This window comes from Cottoperca gobio, chromosome 19 (genome assembly GCF_900634415.1).
Source record: "Cottoperca gobio chromosome 19, fCotGob3.1, whole genome shotgun sequence".
Lineage (NCBI taxonomy): Eukaryota > Metazoa > Chordata > Actinopteri > Perciformes > Bovichtidae > Cottoperca > Cottoperca gobio.
In genome coordinates, this window is record NC_041373.1 from 17,262,970 (window position 1) to 17,276,484 (window position 13,515).

Sequence of the window (13,515 nt, forward strand, 5' to 3'; positions counted from 1 at the left end):
TGCAAGTGTTATTCATCTCTTTTCATGGTTGCAGTTTTTTTTTTGACTGAACCCCCTCCCCCCCTAGTCCCCCCTCCCTCCCTCTCTCACACCAAATCATGATGTGCTCTCATCATGATGTTGATGGTGTCTGTGGGCGTCGTGCTTCATGCTGAGTAGGGTTATGTCACCTTGTCGTTAGCCAGCGGATGATGTTGTACGATTACATATTTATCTCATTCTTGCATACACAAGTCGTAACTCAACCCCCCCCCCCCTCCCCCCCCCCCACACACACACACACATACACACACTTCCTTACATGGACACCACCTGTCTATTACAGCACCAAACAACGCTCCAAAACTCGACTGTGTTACCTTTGTGGGAAATTTCCAAACAATTTGGGATTTGGAGATGGTCGTATGTTATCTTCCGAAAAGCTATTTAGTTATTTTTCAGTGCAGATCCTGTTTAGACAACAACACCACTTATATCATGTGTTATGTAACACCTGGTCCGTAAGTTACGTAATAAACGTAGACTCATTTTTCAGCCCAATAAAAGTATGTTAACTACGTCACCTGACTTCATTAGAGGCAGCGCTGCACGGCCCGGCTCACGTTACCTGGTTGTAAGTAAAGTGCATTACTTTTCCTGGGTATAAATTCCAACAGTGACCCAAATTTATAAAGTTCCAGATTTTCGCATTTGAAAATTGCAAAAATAATCCAATTTGCAAATCTTTTCACTTTTCCTGCAACGAGAACAATTAAAGTAAAAAAAGCAAGATGTCGTTTTTTTTATGTGCAATTTCAACTGAGATGGAATCTGATTTATGTATATCTTTATAGTAACACAGTCCTCTAACAAACACATGTACAGAGTACAGAGTACACAGTACATAGTACAGAGTACACAGTACAGAGTACACAGTACAGAGTACAGAGTACACAGTCCTCTAACAAACACATGTACAGAGTACAGAGTACACAGTACAGAGTACACAGTCCTCTAACAAACACATGTACAGAGTACAGAGTACACAGTACATAGTACACAGTACACAGTACACAGTACAGAGTACACAGTACAGAGTACAGAGTACACAGTCCTCTAACAAACACATGTACAGAGTACACAGTACACAGTACACAGTCCTCTAACAAACACGTGTACAGAGTACACAGTACAGAGTACACAGTACAGATTACACAGTACATAGTACAGAGTACACAGTGCACAGTATATTGTAGAGAGTACAGAGTACACAGTACAGAGTACACTGTACATAGTACAGAGTACAAAGTACAGAGTAGAGAGTACACAGTATAGTGTAGAGAGTACACAGTACATTGTACAGTGTAGAGAGTACAGAGTAGATAGTGCAGAGTACAAAGTACAGTGTAGAGAGTACACAGTACAGAGTAGATAGTACAGTGTACTCTGTACTATGTACTCTCTACACTGTACTATGTACTATCTACTCTGTAGAGTACAGACTACACAGTACACAGTACAGTGTAGAGAGTAGAGAGTACAGAGTACACAGTACATAGTAGATAGTACAGAGTACAGAGTACAGAGTACACTGTACACAGTACATAGTAGATAGTACAGACTACAGAGTACAGACTACACAGTACACAGTACACAGTACAGTGTACAGAGTACACAGTACATATTAGATAGTACAGAGTACACTGTACATAGTAGATAGTACAGAGTACACTGTACACAGTACATAGTACAGAGTACAGACTACACAGTACACAGTACAGTGTAGAGAGTACAGAGTACAGTGTAGAGAGTACAGAGTGCAGAGTACAGTGTAGAGAGTACACTGTACACAGTACATAGTAGATAGTACAGACTACAGAGTACAGACTACACAGTACACAGTACAGTCTCTATGAGTCTCAAACTAATTCATGTTAGAGCTGCTTTTTGTTTTGTCACAAGACATTTGATGCAACTTAAAGACGATCTGACTGCTGTGCTGTGTTGATGTGTGTATATGATGTGTATATGGTGTGTATATGATGTGTATATGATGTGTATATGGTGTGTATATGATGTGTATATGATGTGTATATGGTGTATATATGATGTGTATGTACTGTATATATGATGTGTATGTGGTGTGTATATGATGTGTATGTGGTGTGTATATGATGTGTATGTGGTGTGTATATGATGTGTATGTACTGTATATATGATGTGTATGTACTGTATATATGATGTGTGTGTACTGTATATATGATGTGTGTGTACTGTATATATGATGTGTATGTACTGTATATATGATGTGTGTGTACTGTATATATGATGTGTATGTACTGTATATATGATGTGTGTGTACTGTATATATGATGTGTATGTGTATGTACTGTATATGATGTGTGTGTACTGTATATATGATGTGTATGTACTGTATATATGATGTGTATGTGGTGTGTATATGATGTGTATGTGGTGTGTATATGATGTGTGTGTACTGTATATATGATGTGTATGTACTGTATATATGATGTGTATGTACTGTATATATGATGTGTATGTACTGTATACTCGGGTCTGTACATAGTTATTTGAATGTGTGTGTTTTTTGTGTGGATTAATCTGTTTGATCTACGGTGTTAAAACACAAGGAAGCTTGGTATAGTATCAGCCCACGGGACGCAACAGAAATAGATGGCATTCATATGCTCTGTATTCTACCACCACCCTTCAACCCCCCCCCCCCCATCCCCCTACACAAACACACTACCATCCCCACCACTTACTTCCTCACTGACTCTCTCTCTCACACACACACACACACACACACACACACAATCCCACTCCCCCTTTTTCTCTCTCTCATTATATCATGTGGGCATGAACCAAAATAAAACAGTGAATAACGGTTGGATTTGAAAAGCTGCAGATATTCTCTTTCCAGCGTGTTATGAAATGGATGGATATCTGGCCGGTGCGAGATAAAACAAAACCCAATGCTGTCATTTGAAACAAAATAGCCTGCAGGGATGTGTGTGTGTGTGTGTGTGTGTGTGTATAGTGTATATTTGAGGATTTTCTCTCTATGCACCATCAGCCAGATATGAGCGTGGTTTAAAACCAGTTGAGCCCAGCTGGGATGAGTGACTCTCTCGCATCCTTACATCCCTCCAGATGACTCCACCAGGGCCTCTGACGCTGACATGGACACATTCAAGCAGCTTTTCGTCTGCTGACACACACACACACACACACACACACACACACATACACACACGCACACACACACACACACACACACTCCACCCACACCTCTATGTGCTGTAATGAGCTATCCAAAACATTAATAGAAAACACTCACGGAGGTTCGTGGCCCTGGAAACATAGTGCTGTGAATGCATCCCTAGGGCCTCCTCCCCACGATACTGCTCCCCTGGACACCCGCCCTGCAGCACACTGGCGACGGCCCTGTCAGACAGACAGACAGAGGGAGGAGAGAGACAGAGGCGGAGATGGATGAGGCTATGCAGACAAGAGGAACTGTGCATAACATGGTTAATGTAATTACTAAGTTAGGCTGCACACAGTCTTTTCATGAAACTGTGAGTTGCGGCCAATTGGAAATAAAATGTGATTCCCCGATGAATTAGAAATATTTGGTTTCTTTTGTGCTGTTTTTGCTTCTCCTGCCTATTAGATTACACTATGAAGGTGTATAAAAGCATTTTCACTTATCTCCAATCATACACAATGGAGCGCAATGCCGCCGTGCTGTAGTGAAAGAAACCGCCCCCGCTTGTTGAGGGAAGAGCAGCTCACGTAATGCTGTGCCATACCACAATGGATGGAGAGACTGGAGAGAGCATGCAGCCCTGTTTCCATAAAGAGTCAATACAGAAGAGTTGCTCTGTTTGCCAAGAAACCACAGCCTGTGTGTGAAACATAATATGTCTAATGCATTATATGTGATATGTGTTTCAGTTGAATCCAGAAATATACTTGTGTTGTGTACAGAGGCAGATGAAGAAAAGAAGGACACGTTGCGCGCTCCAGATCAGTGCGTGCGTAGGCTACTACTGCCAGTCTCTTTGTAAACAAGCGCACTGAGAGAAGCAGGGAGTGTGAGAGCGGAAGAGAGACGTACCTGGACATGTTCTCTCTCTGAGGCCGGTGCGCCTTTTCCAGACCCAATTTGGTGAAAATCCCCACAAGAGCCATAATGGCCACTACTCCACATATGATGTAAACAATTAAGTTCGTCTTGTCTTTGGTGCTGTCGTGCAGCTTGTTAATTTTTTTGTAGGGAGTCTGTCCGGTCTTCATCCACACCGGAGTGTCATAATTTTTACAGGTGCTCTGGTCCAGCCGGGAGTGCTTGTAGGAGCAGCAGAAGCGGAAGCCACAGGTGCCGCAGCAGTACAGATAATTGCCCGTTTTGCAGATGAACGGCGGGTCCCACTGGCCCATCACGTCGTAGTAACCCCGACATCTGTCCTCCGTGTGCGGGGTCTCCTCGGACACGCTCTCCTCCTCCCTGGAGCCGTTGGAGGTGGCGATCATTACGAATCCTCCGAGCAGTCCCGGCTCCCCGTCAGCCTTGCACACGAGAGCCATAAGTTTGAGCAACAAGAAGCCGAGGAGAAAGTATTTCCCTCTCATCGTGCCTCCGTTCAACTTCACGCAGAAACGAAAAGACTTGGAGAGAGGAAAAAGGGCGCGCGGTCATGGTACGCTGAAAAGTCCAGAAACACACATCCAAATAGCAACGCACCGTCATCCGCACCGATGAACATCTTTATTAACATAGCACCATCCAAAGAAAACCCGCGCACAATAAACAATCTCCGATTAATTGATTTGACTTAATCTAACTGGCTCACTGTGCTGCGCATCTATTCGCCTTTTCAGAAAGGCATTTGCAGGCTCAGATTTGACGTTTTCAGAAGTGCATCACTTTACATATCCGTCGGTGCGCTCTTACGCACGGGAGTAGGCAGAGACACAAGCCGCACCGAGGATGAGAGCGCAGTGAGCGAAAAGAGAAGGCGAGGGTGGGAGAGCCTGGTGCGCAAGAGAAGAGGAGGAGGAAACATGGTGAGGGAGTGAGACTGCGAGGGCTGAGGAGAGAGGGGGAGACAGAGAGAGAGAGAGAGAGAGAGAGAGAGAGAGAGAGAGAGAGAGAGAGAGAGAGAGAGAGAGAGAGAATTTATTGTGAAATATGATAAAAGCCCCAGAATACGCACATCACTATTCGGTTTTGCCGTCGAGGAAAAGGCGTGGGAGCCCCCCCTCCCCCCTCACCACTTTATTCATCTTCAGTCGTTGGTTGCCATTGTTTTTTGAAATCCTCAAATGACAATAATGTGCTACAATAGATACTGTCTGGCACAGCTTCTTAAGCAGGGGATACATTTTGCAAAAGAGCCCTTTAACAAAGATGTGGCACAGCGGGACGTAATGCCCAACAGATCCCCGGAGACTCTGGAAAACAGAGCGGGTTCTGTAGTAGTAATGACTACGACAACCAAAACACACAACCAAATATAAAACAAGTGGTTGACACAGATTCTATTGGAGATAAAAAAAAAAAAGTGAAGAGCCTCATTCTCGAATAGTGTTCGATTGTTAAATATCTTTCCGTCAAAATTAATAGTATTTCTAATACACTGATGCTTGTTTGCAGATACATACAATACGGCCTAAGCTAAACATTCTGTGTAGGAGTACGTTTTATATTTGGAGGATATCTCAAGTTCTTCAAGTTCTTTGTCAAACAGGTGCTTAAACGTGTTAGATCTTTCCCACCTGCAAAAACAAAACCTGCACATAAGCAGCATTTGTTAATTAATTTTGTGGTTAAAAAGCAGAACTCTAAACCTCTTATTGGACCTTTCTGGGTGCAGTTAAAGCGAGCAAACTCCACAATTAACTCATTTAAATATTTAATATTAAAGCAGCCAGATGAGCCGTTTCTTCAGGTAAAAATAGGATGTGTGGATCATGCGGATTTTTTTTAACCACCTCTGTCCTTGGTGCTTAAAGCCCCTGTCTATGTTCATGGTGCTTAAAGCCCATGTCTATGTCCATGGTTCTTAAAGCCCCTGTCTATGTTCATGGTGCTTAAAGCCCCTGTCTATGCCATGGTGCTTAAAGCCTCTATGTCCATGGTTCTTAAAGCTCAAGTCTATGTCCATGGTGCCGAAAGCCCCTGTCTATGACATGGTGCTTAAAGCCTCTGTCTATATCATGGTGCTGAAAGCCCCTGTCTATGTCCATGGTGCTTAAAGCCCCTGTCTATGCCATGGTGCTGAAAGCTCAAGTCTATGTCCATGGTGCTGAATGCCCCTGTCTATGACATGGTGCTGAAAGCTCAAGTCTCTGTCCATGGTGCTGAAAGCCCCTGTCTATGTCCATGGTGCTGAAAGCTCAAGTCTCTGTCCATGGTGCTGAAAGCCCCTGTCTATGACATGGTGCTGAAAGCCTCTGTCTATGCCATGGTGCTGAAAGCTCAAGTCTCTGTCCATGGTGCTGAAAGCTCAAGTCTCTGTCCATGGTGCTGAAAGCCCCTGTATCTGTCATGTTGCCTAAAGCCCCTGTCTATGACATGGTGCTTTAAGCCCCTGCCTCTGTCCATGGTGCTTTAAGCCCCTGTCTCTGTCCAAGGTATCTCTTTTTGTGTGAACAAGCGGCTAAAGGTTTGTTTTTGGGTTTTTTTAACACGAAATGCTAAATGTTTTGGACTGCAGGTGCTCGTTTAGAAATGTTTATCCTACAACATCTAAAGATAATTAGACAAATGCAGTATGCATATAAACACTACAGTAGTAAACACGTTGTACATGACATTAAATGGACTGCTGTCAGTCTGTATGTCGGGAAAGCTTGCATGTTGCAGCCACGCTGGGGGCCGCTGCAGCGAAAGTCACTCAGACTCCTGAACAGGCGGAGCAGTCGATCCCCGATAGATCGTCACCAGAGTCAGAGCAGCACAGACAGCTGGAACCAGCCAACACTTTACACAACAAACCTGCTCAGAGGCTCCCTGAGAAGTCACACGTTAGTTTGCTCGGACAACTCTTAAACAGTTGGATCTTATGGCTGAGAGTGAGGATATATTTCTCAGGGCGAAACATCGGACTTTCAGCGGACTAACTGAAGGTAGCAGCTAGCTTCTTTAGCAACCGCCGGTTAGCCAACTTACATGCTAATGCGCTAGCTAATGCTCTCTCTCTCTTGGGTGTTACACAAGTTGTTGTTGTTGTTGTTGTTGTTGCTTGTAGGTTAACAGTCTGACAGAGCAGCTGCAGTCACTTGACAGCTTTTGTGTAGCTTTGTGTTTTAATGAACCGGGTTATTGTTGTCAGCCATAGAGGCTAACTTGCTAGCTTGTGTTTACAAAATATAGTATAGCATCACTTTAATTATTGACACTCATGTGGCAGACCTCATTTAAGTACATATTCCAGGTACACGTGAGTATTTCAATGTTATGCTACTTCTACTCCATTAAAATAGGGAAATACTTTTTACTTCACCACATGTATTTGATAAGTTTAATTACAGATTCAAATTAATATTACACAATATAATCAATTTAAATATAATGTGCTATTCTAGATTAAACTACCCAGCAAGTCATTAAAACGATGAACAGATTAATGCATCAATTATTATAATAAATATGAGATGAAATGGTTAATTCATAATGAATACTTTTACTTTTTGGTACTTTAAGTACATTCTACTGCTAATACTTTTAGACTACTTTCACTGTGGTATTAGTATTTTTACTGAAGTGCTTCTTCCATCCCTGATTAGATTAAATGAGTGTAAATGTCTCATTACTAAAGTGCTTCAGCCGTCAGGACATTTAAGGATTTGAAGCATGCAGTAATCACCCTCACATGCTCAGTGTTCGACCTTTCTTGTCTGTTTGGTTCTTTAGCACCTACTGCAGGAAACCAGTTGAGGGAACAAATTGAAATGTTCAGTATTTTTTTTATGTGCTGCAAAAGCAAAGCCCCCCCGTGAGCTTTCATCTCAGATGATGATTAATTTAGTTTGGAGCGCAGAAATCGGCCACCTGAGAAATCTGTGCTCGACCAGCGCAGCCACACAGATCTGCTGCCTCTTATCTCTGTCATGGGAGCTTTGTGGGCTTCTGCAAGTCCCCGTGTTTGTTCGTTTTTTAATTTCTTTTTTTATTTGTCTGTGAAATAGTTCACACATCTGACTCCACGGAGACTCTGTGCTGTATGCTCAGTGTAAACTCAAAAAGCTTGCAGGATTTGTGTGATTTTGATCTTCGTGAAATCTTCTTAGATTGTGTCTGTTGTGCAACGCAAGATGGCTAATAACTCAGGAGTAGGAGCAACATGCATGAGGCTCCACGTGCACATTTGCATGCTGTATGTAGAGCTGCAACTAGCGATTCTTTTCTAGATAAATTGATTTAGCAGTTGCTCTATAAAATTAAGAAAATAGAGAACAATGACAAGAGAAAAAGTACAAGATGATCTTTAACTGTCTTGTTTTGTCCGTCCTAAACGTAAAGATATTCACTTTAATATGATATGAAGCAGAAAAAAGAAAATCTCCATATTCGAAGAGGCTGAACACAACATTTTCTGCCATTTTTTGCATGAAAAATTACTTTTAACAATGAATAGTTTGAGATTCTTTTTCCTGTCGATCGACTAATCGATTATTTAACTAATCGTTGCAACTCAAGTTGTATTTGTGTGCACACTTAAGTCCCACTTACTGATGTGTGTTTAGCTAGGTAGTGATTTCCTTATGCACTCGAGGTTAGAGCCGATGCTGAGCTGCAGGAGTTCAGGACGTAATGTAGCAGCGTGGAGTGTACACAACTCTCATCCCCACCGTTTGTAGATCACGCAAATGTATTTATTGATCCGCTTTTCCTCGTGCAAACCTTGACAACCAAAACGCTTCTTAGCAATTTATCTTGGCACGATCTCAAAGTCCACAAGTTAATCCATGACTTGTTCCAGAACACTGTGCACTTAAGTGCTGGCAGTCTGTGCTAAAGCCGTTTGCATCCAATAAAGCAAATAAATCTATAAATATAATTGTAATATTCCAAGTAGAAACACTTGAATACATATCAACAGGTACAACAATATAAATTATATTTAACTTAACGCATCATTTGGCTCCTACATGCTTAAAAGACAGATCTGCATTCTTTGAATAACTAAGTTAACGTGACACTACAGCGGTCGGGGCTGCTGTTCAAATCCAGATTCAACAGCTGTCCTCCCTGGAGTCATTAGTTAGGATCAAGGCCAGGCTAGTTTGGACTGAAGGCATTCTGAAGTCATTTTAGTGGAGGAGATAATGATGATAACCATAAAAGTAGAATGCATTGTTAAGCTGGTTCCTAGGAGCAAGACACTCTTTGTCGCTCTTTCTCTTCCCATCTTTGTTGAAGTTTCCCTCCAAACAGAATTATCATAAACTCATTTTGGGAGAGAGACGCATGGAGAGCGCGTTAAACACAGAGGATGCTGAATAGCTCGTAATCCCCGCTGAGTGCGAGTGAGGGGATTTGTGCAGAATGCAGATGCAGACTCTCCACTTCTGCCTTGACATCCTCCGGAAATGGAACAAGTGGAGCACAAACTGTTTACACCTGCTCTTTGCATCTGTCCACTTGCTGGGCAACAAGGGGACTCCATTTCCATATCGCTCCGCCGGGCTTTCTCTTCGCGTCCTTCACGTCGAACCTTGTCATTAGCATCAGCCGAGAGTCTGCTTCCGTTCTATACATGGAGAGCCAGGAACAGTTTGCCGTGTTAATGAATATTTAGGAGGGATTATATCTCATGGTCCTCCTGTTACGCAATATGAGCATTATGTAAACCACTTTGCATTCACCAACATGTAGCTGTTTGCTAATTATTAAGCGTTGCATGTACAGCTTTATCAGAGGCCGTACATTACACCCCCCCCCCCCCCCCATCTCAAAGCACTTTCAACTCAAGTGTCGTGTTAATTCCAAGAATGAATTCACGGCTTTGACCTTATACCGCTGAATAAAGTTGCTATGACACCTGATCACTAACGTGTTTATGCTTCTGCATGCGTTTAAAAAGTGCAATACAAATAACATTCTTTTTATTATTATAATTTGGATGTTCTGTGCAAGCATCCTGTGACCTCAACATATTTAGATGAAGATGTTGCGACGCTGCCAGAATGGGAAGTTAATACCCAGCAGATGGTCAGCTGCTAATAACAGCTGTGTCCATTAAATGAGTTTTAAATTTGAGCAAAAGTACCCAATTATATGTATATTCACCGGCAACTAATTATCATTTTCATTATTGATTAATCTACAGATTATTTTCTAGATGAATTGATTCATCGTTTGGTGTTTGGTTGAATAATGTACGACTCAGTTTCTCAGTCTTTAGTGCAAAACTCAAAGTTATTCACTTAAATATGATATAAAACAGACATTTGTGCCATTTTTGCATGAAAAATTACTTCTACAATTTATGAATGATCAAAATAGTTGGTGATCAATCGACTAATTGTTGAAGCTCTAATTCCCACATTGTAAAGTGAAGCTTATATTTAAAACTGTATTCATGTAAATCAGTATTATTCGCTGCTCTATGTATTTGTCATGCAAAATATATTCTTTCTAAAAATTGGCTTTAGAAACTTTAACAAAGTGAAATATATGTGAAGAGCTGCAACGATAAGTCGACTATTTTGATAATTGATTAATCGTTAAAGTAATTTTTTATAGAAAATGCTGATTTCAGCCTCAAATATGGAGATTTCCCTCAGTTTGTATCATATTAAACTGAATATCTTTGGGTTTTTCTCACCTCATTTTTCACTATTTTCTAAAGCGTTATAAACCCACACGATTAATCTGCAGATTAATCAATAATGAAAATCATCGTTGGTCTATGTAACAACATGTTGCCTGATGCAGCTTTAATGAAAGTTGTATTGCTCTGGTCTCAGCAGTAACCGGCGTCTCTGTCCCTTCTTGTCTCGTTCCAGATGCGGAGCGCGAGTGGACGGGACCATTTTACTTCATCCAGGCCGCGGACCCCCAGCTCGGGCTGATGAAGGCCTGGAGAGACGGCGACTGCGACGGTGGAGGGGACGAATGGGCCGAGGAGGTGGAGCTCACCAAGCAGGCCGTGCAGGCCGTCAACCAGCTCCGACCCAGGCCGAGGTTCATGGTGCTGTGTGGCGACCTGGTCCATGCCATGCCTGGTAAGGATCAAGCACATTCACCGCTATGAACCACAGCGCTGCCGCAGCCGGTCCTGCTGTTCCGTCGTGATGAAAAGGCTGTTTTGAAGTACATTGATTTTTCTCTGCTAAACATTAAAAACAACTTTCAACTTCTCTGAGCGATAACATGCTGAGTTCAGAGGACTGTAAAGAAACTACAACAGCACATGCTTATAGTGAAAACAAGAAACTGGCACCGGTGTAGCTGCCAGATATCTGCCTAATGTTGGAGGACAGAATGTGAACTTTAAACTGCGCTCAGCGTCTTTTCGTGAGACACAGAAGTGGTCCCGCGAGGGTTTATTTGGCATCTGGTACATCACGCAGGCTCAGGCAAATGCTGCACTTATTTCAAAGTGTTTCAAATGGCTCTCCCAAATTACAGATAACAGCAAAACTATTTAGAAGCACAAGCTGTGACTTCACGCACTGCACACCATTTCACCGATCAACTTGTTTTATGCATCGTTTGTATTCAGCACTCCCAGCTGTGCGTTGACGGATTCAGCGCCCAAAGCTCATATCTTGTTTTTTTATCAAAGAGATCAAAGGATGGTTTTGTGAAAAGTTAGAAATGATCAACAACCGCCACCCAAACACTGTGAGAGGATGTTATATTACATATGCCTTCACACCAAGTCTTTGCTTTTCATCTTTCTATAAACACCTGCTGACCTTGTTGTGATTTGTAGTCAGATCGTGAGGCTGCGTCCTGCTTTCATACACACAATACATCTTTTTAATATCATCTTATTCATTTTATTCCCTACTTCTGTTCTGAACATAAACTGATCTGATACTGGAGGCTAACAGTTAGAGTCTAGGGAAATTGAACTTAAAGTGTAGATCCAGCAAAGAACATAAATTCATCTATGCCACGCAGAGCGACAGATCGTCAGCTGGTCTCAGCTGATCCATCGGGGTATCGACGTGTGTTCACGTTCTTGCAGAGCAGCAGTAGCAGCACGCAGAAGGCTTTTTTGTCTGAGATGGATTTGGTGCTGTAGATGTGTGTTACGAAAAAGCAACAGATTAGAGACTCTTTTAAAACCTTTTTTAAGTGGGGTTGTATGAGGCACGTATCCAAAGACAATGTGTTACCTTGTGCAGATGACGGTTTGGAGAAGCAGACAAGAGCACCAGCAGGAAGCTCAGCAATGTGCTGCTGTGGACGAGGAGCAGCAACCTCAGTGTACGCTATATTCAGAAGATGTCACTTCCCCTTGCTGTCAGGCGGCCCTTGCTGTCAGTAGGCCCTTGTTGTCAGACGGCCCTTGTTGTCAGACGGCCCTTGTTGTCAGACGGCCCTTGTTGTCAGACGGCCCTTGTTGTCAGACGGCCCTTGCTGACAGTCGGCCCTTGCTGTCTGACGGCCCTTGTTGTCAGACGGCCCTTGTTGTCAGACGGCCCTTGCTGACAGTCGGCCCTTGCTGTCTGACGGCCCTTGTTGTCAGACGGCCCTTGCTGACAGTCGGCCCTTGCTGTCAGAAGACCCTTGCTGTCTGATGGCCCTTGCTGTCAGACGGCCCTTGCTGACAGACGGCCCTTTCTGACAGAAGACCCTTGCTGTCAGACGACCCTTGCTGTCAGACGGCCCTTGTTGTCAGACGGCCCTTGCTGACAGACGGCCCTTGCTGACAGAAGACTCTTGCTGTCTGATGGCCCTTGCTGTCAGACGGCCCTTGCTGACAGACGGCCCTTGCTGACAGAAGACCCTTGCTGTCTGATGGCCCTTGCTGTCAGACGGCCCTTGCTGACAGACGGCCCTTTCTGACAGACGGCCCTTGCTGACAGAAGACTCTTGCTGTCTGATGGCCCTTGCTGTCAGACGGCCCTTGCTGACAGACGGCCCTTGCTGACAGAAGACCCTTGCTGTCTGATAGCCCTTGTTGTCAGATGGCCCTTGCTGACAGACGGCCCTTGCTGACAGAAGACTCTTGCTGTCTGATGGCCCTTGCTGTCAGACGGCCCTTGCTGACAGACAGCCCTTGCAGTCCTTTCCAACGTCGAACCGACGCCGTTTTCTATTCTCTCTTCAAAGCCACCAGACTCCTTTTGACAAAAAGATGATTTCCCCTTTCAGAACACAGAACTAGATAAATGCATCATAACAGGTGCACTGTTGCGCTGCAAGATGAACAGTGCGCCAGCGTCTGCTAAGCAGCACTTGTCACTTTTACAAGCTGTTATTCAGTTTAAGCTGATTTATAGATTATTATTTAAACTTACCACATATCTGTGATTACATCAGGC

The 13,515-nt window shown here is 43.2% G+C and overlaps 2 protein-coding genes across 4 annotated transcripts in view; one reads left to right on the plus strand and one right to left on the minus strand.

The window, feature by feature from the left end:
• shisa9a (shisa family member 9a) overlaps nucleotides 1-4,959 on the minus strand; it is a 47,799-nt gene extending 42,840 nt beyond the window's left edge. The window contains exons 1-2 of the mRNA XM_029456099.1: nucleotides 4,124-4,959; nucleotides 3,341-3,447 (exon numbers count right to left, since the gene is read on the minus strand). Of these exons, the coding sequence (XP_029311959.1) occupies nucleotides 3,341-3,447; nucleotides 4,124-4,638 (622 nt within the window). The 5' untranslated portion in view covers nucleotides 4,639-4,959. The remainder of the gene's footprint in view (nucleotides 1-3,340; nucleotides 3,448-4,123) is intronic.
• A 1,978-nt stretch (nucleotides 4,960-6,937) lies between these two features.
• Nucleotides 6,938-13,515, plus strand: part of cpped1 (calcineurin-like phosphoesterase domain containing 1) — a 33,925-nt gene continuing 27,347 nt past the window's right edge. For 2 of the 3 annotated variants that reach the window (XM_029456856.1, XM_029456858.1), the window contains exons 1-2: nucleotides 6,938-7,137; nucleotides 11,023-11,241. In XM_029456856.1, coding sequence (XP_029312716.1) covers nucleotides 7,074-7,137; nucleotides 11,023-11,241 — 283 coding nt within the window. In that variant the 5' untranslated portion in view covers nucleotides 6,938-7,073. Of the gene's footprint in view, nucleotides 7,138-7,324; nucleotides 7,452-11,022; nucleotides 11,242-13,515 lie in introns of those variants that run through there. The other variant, XM_029456857.1, reaches the window with a different exon arrangement.